We start from the raw sequence: 6,542 nt of genomic DNA, 5'->3' as shown, positions 1-6,542 counted from the left end.
AGCTGGCTCAGAGGAGCTCTGCTCCTTTCCAGGCCACTAGCAGGTGCCTGCTGTGCTTTGCTAGCTTACTTGTGCTTTTGCTCATGGCCTCATAAGGCCACTCCATCCCAAACCATTCACGTGCAGCACAGATCTGCACCGCACTCCTGCTGGGCATAACCTGATAGACAGGTGTGAATTACAGCCTGTCTTATCCCAATAGCGGAAGGGGGAGATAGGGCCAAGACTGAGTTATTGGCAACTACAGTCACTGCAACTCTTGTGCTCCAGCAGAGACTTTCTTATGGACCCTCCCTGAGGAGTTTGAGGAAGGTGGAGCCTCTGCTAAATGTGAAAGAAGCTCTATGGCCCAGCCCAGCATGAAGGATATTTCAGTACCTGGAATTTGGTCCAGCAGCTGGGGCTGCAGAACTGGTAGACAACCCGGTCTGTCTTGTTGTAATAGCAGGGTTCAGATAAACTCTTTCTGCAGAAGCTGCAGGGTCTAGGGGGACCTGATAAAACAGATAGGAATTGGTGAGGGCAGCAGTACAGGACATGGGACTGGATTCTGAGGATGGTGGGCAAGCTACTCACTCATCCTCAGTCCGTCAAAAAAGCAAGGGACAAGAACACCAGGAAACTAAGAGCACCAGATTCTGCTAGGACAGAAATGTTAAACATAGATGGAGAGCAGAGTGGTTCAAGGAAGTGACCCTGGCTCTGCAGGAATTTGGACAAAACAGGCTGCAAAACAGACCATTCCTGGACACCCTGGTACTCTGTGTAATAGAAAGGGCAATGCCAGCACAGTACAGCACTACAGCTGCTTCCTGCATTCTCAAGAACAGCAGTGTACACTAACCCTCAGTATTAACATGTCTACATGCTGCAAGGGTCCCTCACTCTCCAAATCTCCTTCCACTTGTCTCACTGGACTCCTCCCCAGGCAAGCAACATGCCTTCTTTCCAGTCTCATCCACAAGCAATAAATAGTACCAAGGAAGGAGTTATAGAGTGCAGAGGTGATCGATTCCCTGTATGTAGGTGCTCTTACCAACCAAGCCTGACTGCTTCACTTTGTGGGAGGTAGTGCAGCAAATGGAGCAGAACAGGCCCATCTTGCCACTGCGATCCACGTTGGGCAGCATGTCGAAGTTCTTGCACAGCGTCTTGCACCACATACACGGGTAGACCCGAGTGTTCTTCTGCAAATATAGAGCAGAACAGAGCTGCCAGGGAGACCATCGCAGCTGGCAAGGTCCAACCCTGATATCCCACCCCGCTACTGTATCCACCACAGAGCAGCTCTCCTATAGGGAACACCTGATGCCAGATCTAGGCTCATAGTCTGCAGGTTCGGGTAGTGGTAGCAAAAAAAGCCGCCTTCAGCACCTCACCTTCTCATTTCAAGGGTACCCTGTCAGGAATACAGAGCTTGGCAATCCCGTCAAGGCAGTTAAGTGAAGCTTGCTCAGGCCACTGAGGAGCATATCCAGCCAAGCTTTGGGGTGACATCCAAAAGAAGCCAGCCCATACTAACTGCACATACCAGTGTCGCTGCACAGTCCAGCTTATTGAGTGTCTTACCCATGCTCGGGTCCAAGATGGGCCCCACACAGAATAAATAAATTCTGTTTGCCTGCTTCAAAGTTTCTCGACAGCAATCTCTTAAATGTTTTGTCAGCAATGAAAGGCCAAAGGGATTCAATGCACATGCTAATGCATAAAGTGCCGTGTGCCACACCGAGTGAAGGAGCTGCGTGCCCACGAAGACCCCCACCCCAGGCAGCTGACTCCACACACCTTCTTGTAACTGTTGAGACAGGCAGAGTTGCAGAAGCGTTTTTGCTGGCCTTCATGGAAGAGGTACTCCAGGGGCATGCCCTTATTGTAGATGTAAAGTCCACAGTTGTCACAGCAGTTGGTTTTCAGCCCCTTGGTGGCCCGGAACTTGGTAAAGCAGGCATCGCTGCAGATGCGGTGAACCACATTCCCATTGCTGACCTCATGCTGGATCTGCAGAGACATCATTGCTGTCACTCCCCTAAACCACCACGTGCCTCCTTCCAATGCGTGTGCACCGCTACTACTATGGCTCTTGGAATAACAGGCTGTTACACTAAAACTTGGGCAAGCACCATACTGGAAGATGTTGTGGACTCAGGCTGGCCTCCCTCGCCAAAGGTCAGCAGAGCAATTCGGAGAGCGGAGTGGCACGAAGCAATGAGCTTCAGGGCGGGGAAAAGCAGAAGCCTTATTTCTTCTGCTGGAATAAGGGCTGGTTCACAGTAACAAGGAAAGACCTGGGAGTGAGCCCAAGCCAGCTCAGGGACTGAGGCCTCACACCACAGGAGAACCTGGCAAATGCCCTACGATGGTCCCAGGCAGGACCAAGTGCTGCAGGTCACAAGCACCTCATCCAGCACATGGGAAGGACAAGGGATTTGTTTACCTCGCCAGGCTTGTGGCAGACGCTGCAGCGGCTGGTGTCTGAGGCATCTGCGGACTGAGGCGCTGGTCTGTGCTGCTGGGCCTCGTAGAGGGAGAGGCAGACCGAGGTGCAGAACTCATGGAAAGAGCCGCCTGAACCTATCTGGGCAACCACAGAGTCCTTGGTGTTCCAGATCTCCCTGGGGATCAGGAGGGGAAGTGTTAGTGCAGGGACACACCAGTCCTGCCACAAAGGGACAGGATGGCTCACTGCAATGCATGGGACTTTCTGGTGTCCCAAAAGGGTGGCAAGAACTGTCTCACGGCAGCTTCTGTCCCAGCCCAGAGGGGTGGTGCCTGAAGACTGAGCATGTGGGAGGTTGCTTTGAAAGGAGAGTGGGAGGTTGCTTTGAAAGGAGGCTGGGATATTGGGCATTGAGCCTGGGGACAGGCAGGGAAAGGCAATAATGTGAAGGGGGTGTAGGGAGCATGGGACACGTGGTGTGTGAAGGAAGACAAGGGGCAGCAGCTGGCAGTGGGCAGGAGTGATGTGGGTGAATGGGAAGCATGAGGGTCACAGGGATGGGGACTGACAGGTAGGGCTGTGGGGCAAGTGAATGGGGTCACAAGCACGGGAGCATTGAGGAAAGGGGAATGAACACACACTTTTTACAGAAGGTGCATATCTTCTTGCCAGGTGGTTTTTTTGAGAAAGTGGTGAGACAGGAGCTAGAGCAGAAGAGCTGAGGGAGCCCTTTGCGCTGGTAGGCAGTTTGGCCCTTCTGCAGTGGGGTCCGGCAGTTGGCACAAGTCATCTTGGTGACAGTAGAGCGGGCAGCTCGCTGAGCCATCTGAGTGCGTAAAGACATGCGAGTTGAGCGTCGGGTACGAAAAGGAACAAAATCCTCATCGTTGGGATCATCCACCATTGCATCAGAGTCTTCGTCAGAGACCGGAACTACAAAGCAGCAGAGAAAGATGCACAGAAATCCCCCATGAGGAACTGAAACAGAAACCTCTGCCATGAGACACATGCTGGGGCTTTCTGGGGTCACCCTTCTGGAGTCCCCCGACATTCTTTGTACCTGTCTGGGTGGACTGGTAAAGGGACCCTTAAAAGATACTGTGTTGGAATTAGAGATGAGTCTAAGCAAACTTAAAGTACAATTGTACTTAAAGGTTTAAGTACAGTTCTCTTCTAGGAAGTCATGATTTACCAAGGTTGAGCACAAGCCCAAAGTGTGAACATTTATGGCAGAAGACCCTCCGAGAACTGGTAGACCTTAAAGGGAGCAAGCTGGATCACCAGCCTCCAGCACAGGCAGGCAATGAAGGAGCAACACACAAATACTAGGGAATGGCAGGGTGACATTCAACATCTCAAATAGAGACTTCACGTATTTCTGCAGGAAAATCCCCAAAATGCAACCTTCCTTCAGACAGCCTTCTGCCATAGAGACAAAGGAAGAAAGTTCCTGGCTGATGAGATGGAAGATGGATTTCCTGAGAACAACCCCAGAGTCTCATCCTATTACTTGCTGTTTGGTGTCCACACACCACTGTAAAAATACTACAACCTTCCCTTCAACTTGAGTGCCCTGAGAAGACAAGGCAAGTATCCCAGGATGAAGATTCATGGGGTGAAGGGACCTGTCCTGTGTAAGAGGAAGGTCTGCACAGAAGCTCCAGAGCTCCCACCATACTCACACCACGAACCACCTGCTCACAATGCGCCTGGGCCCTGCTCTCTGGGTTAAAACAGGCATTGGCCAGCCCTAGTTACTCACTGCTCTCAGAGGAGTTCACAGTTTCGGGCCTGGCAGTTTCTGATCTTCTGGCTCGTTCACTTCTTTTCTGCTCCTAGAAGACATTCAGAAAATACTTAAGCTAACCATCTGTTAGGACAACCATGGATAAATTTCCCAGATCATGGTGGAGTTCCAACTTCTTGAATTTGCTTTGCCAATAACTAGGCTGAAAACGGATAAAACTCCATGGATACCTGATGAGAGTTGGCAAGATGAGGGAGAGGAGGAAGTAGACTTATGAGAATGACAGTCCAGCTGGGGGTAGCAGGGACACACTGAAGCCACATTACAGCACAGTGGCAGTGCACAGGGATCACTCCGTCACAGAGGACATGCAAACTGCTTCCCAGAGGGGTGATGAGCCAGCCAGCGTCCCTCACAGAGTTTGACAACAGCCAGCCACCCTCTATGCTGCTGTAGCATACGTACTTGACTGCATTCTCCTCACCTTCTCAGTTGGCAGCTCGCTTCCCTTCCCAGACAGACCTTCTCCTGGAACAGAAGCACAGAAGAAGCTTGCATCTAACGTCTTGCTTTTCTCCAACAGAAGAGGACAGATGTTCTTCAAATGCAGCCACCCTTTTGGTCAGTCTGCAAATGAAGCTTCAGACAGTCCTGGCTAACAAGCACAGTTCTGGTGGTGATCAAACACAGGAAAGCTCCTAAACCCACCACCTGTAGTTAGAGATCCAGACAGGCAGCTTGGGAGGAGTTCTGTAAGGGGGAGTCCACCCTGCACAGGGGAGGCATGCTGGAGAGTTGCCTCCAATTGTTTCTGACCAAGACTGAGCATCTCCTGAGGATAGACGGCCTGCGCAGAGGGACTTTGCCTACTGGAAACACCTTCTCCTGGTGGCCCTGTTTCAGCAAGACTCCAGTGATGAGTCCTGTGAGCTAAGGTGATGCGCAGTCACAGCTTTATCAGGGAAGCTGCTAGCTGACACAAGCATTGAAAATCAAAGTTAAAGCTATGAAAGCCAGAGAAAGAGCTTGTGTGCACCAAGGGAGCAGCTCCTGGAGCATCATTCCCTGTAAGCAAGACACTTTCCCCAAATCTAGCCCATCAGTAGCATTGACCATTTCCATAGCAGGGGACAACAGGAAAAGTTGGCGCGCGAAACAGACTCCAGCTTCAGCAATGTGCAGCATGATGACCTCCTGAGCAAAAGAAAGCCAAGTTCTGCAGACATAACAACCTACCTGCTGATGGTGAGGCTTCCTGTGCTTTCAGTACACTACTTTCTTTAAGCAAGTTGTTCCCACTATCATCCCCTTCCTCTGCCTGGTTTTCCTCTGTGGGCTTAGGGGGCAAAGCTGCAGTACTGTTGTCCGGACTCAGTTCCACCTCTGCTTCCCCTGCCAGTCCTTCCCTCTGCATGGGTAAGCTTTTCCTTGGTGCCTTCAACCTTGTCTTCTTTGTCTGTTTAAGGTTGAGTTGTGGGGGGCCCATTGGCGGACTTGAGGATTGTGCTGCGATTTCTTCCGTAGCTGGGGCACTGTTGAGGTCGCCGGAGTCAGGAACAGGCTGTCGGGGCGATTCAGGGGTGTTGTCAGACAGTGCAGGAATAGCAGCAGCACCATCTTCCTTTAGGTCCCCAGAATAATTTTTTGGTGCATCTTCCCCTTCTTTCCATGTTTCTGGAACAAGGGCTTCTCTAGAGAGGGCAGAGGAGTCTGCTGGTCCATCGTCCACATCCTGGGAAGGATGTGCCTCATACAGCCCATCCAGACCCTCTGATTTATCTAGCTCCATTAAGTCAGCAGTTTTATCCAAGTCATCTAAGACATCAGGTTTGTCCAGCACATCCAAGACACTAGGTTTATCTAGAATGAGGTCATTTGATTTGTTTAGTTCAGACAGGCTGTCTGCTTTCACTAGAAGGTCCAAGTCCTCATCTGCAGTCATCTGCTTGGATTGATCCCAGTCAGGGGGCTGAAGAACTGAAACTTCCTGGGTAGAAGCTGTTTGGGAGCCCAGGAGATCTTCCCCAAACTCCATGTCAGCAGGGAGATCACCAATAAGTGGTTTGTCAGGCAAGGACAGGGGGTCTAAAGATCCCGAAAATTCACTGGAATCCATTTAGAAGATGGCAACTGGAAACGAGAGAGAGACTTGCAAGTTAATGAAAAGCAGTGTAACACAGCACCTGAATCGTCCACTCTTCTGAACAAGGCCCAGTAACGTTGCTAGTCATAACTAGGATACCACCAGCAGGTCAATCACATGTATTCGTGAGGTTACAACTCTAAAGCCAGACAGCAGCAGTAGGATGCAGCAGTTCGGTATAACAGACCTTTGGGAACTCTACAGCCTCCACACAC

The 6,542-nt window shown here is 50.9% G+C and overlaps 1 protein-coding gene across 1 annotated transcript; it reads right to left on the bottom strand.

Annotated features, from left to right (window-relative positions):
• Nucleotides 1-7: 7 nt before the first annotated feature.
• ZMYM3 (zinc finger MYM-type containing 3) lies at nt 8-6,300 on the bottom strand (the record flags this gene model as incomplete). The annotated part of the gene is made up of 9 exons (XM_082004189.1): nt 8-160; nt 379-494; nt 1,037-1,187; nt 1,786-1,998; nt 2,435-2,612; nt 3,079-3,370; nt 4,200-4,272; nt 4,669-4,712; nt 5,421-6,300. 9 exons carry the CDS (start codon nt 6,298-6,300, stop codon nt 8-10), a joined length of 2,100 nt encoding a protein of 699 aa, XP_081860315.1.
• Nucleotides 6,301-6,542: the final 242 nt, after the last annotated feature.

Source organism: Phaethon aethereus (genome assembly GCF_964289735.1).
Source record: "Phaethon aethereus genome assembly, chromosome: 10".
NCBI classification, from domain to species: Eukaryota; Metazoa; Chordata; class Aves; order Phaethontiformes; family Phaethontidae; genus Phaethon; species Phaethon aethereus.
This window is presented reverse-complemented; position numbering and strand designations above follow the sequence as displayed.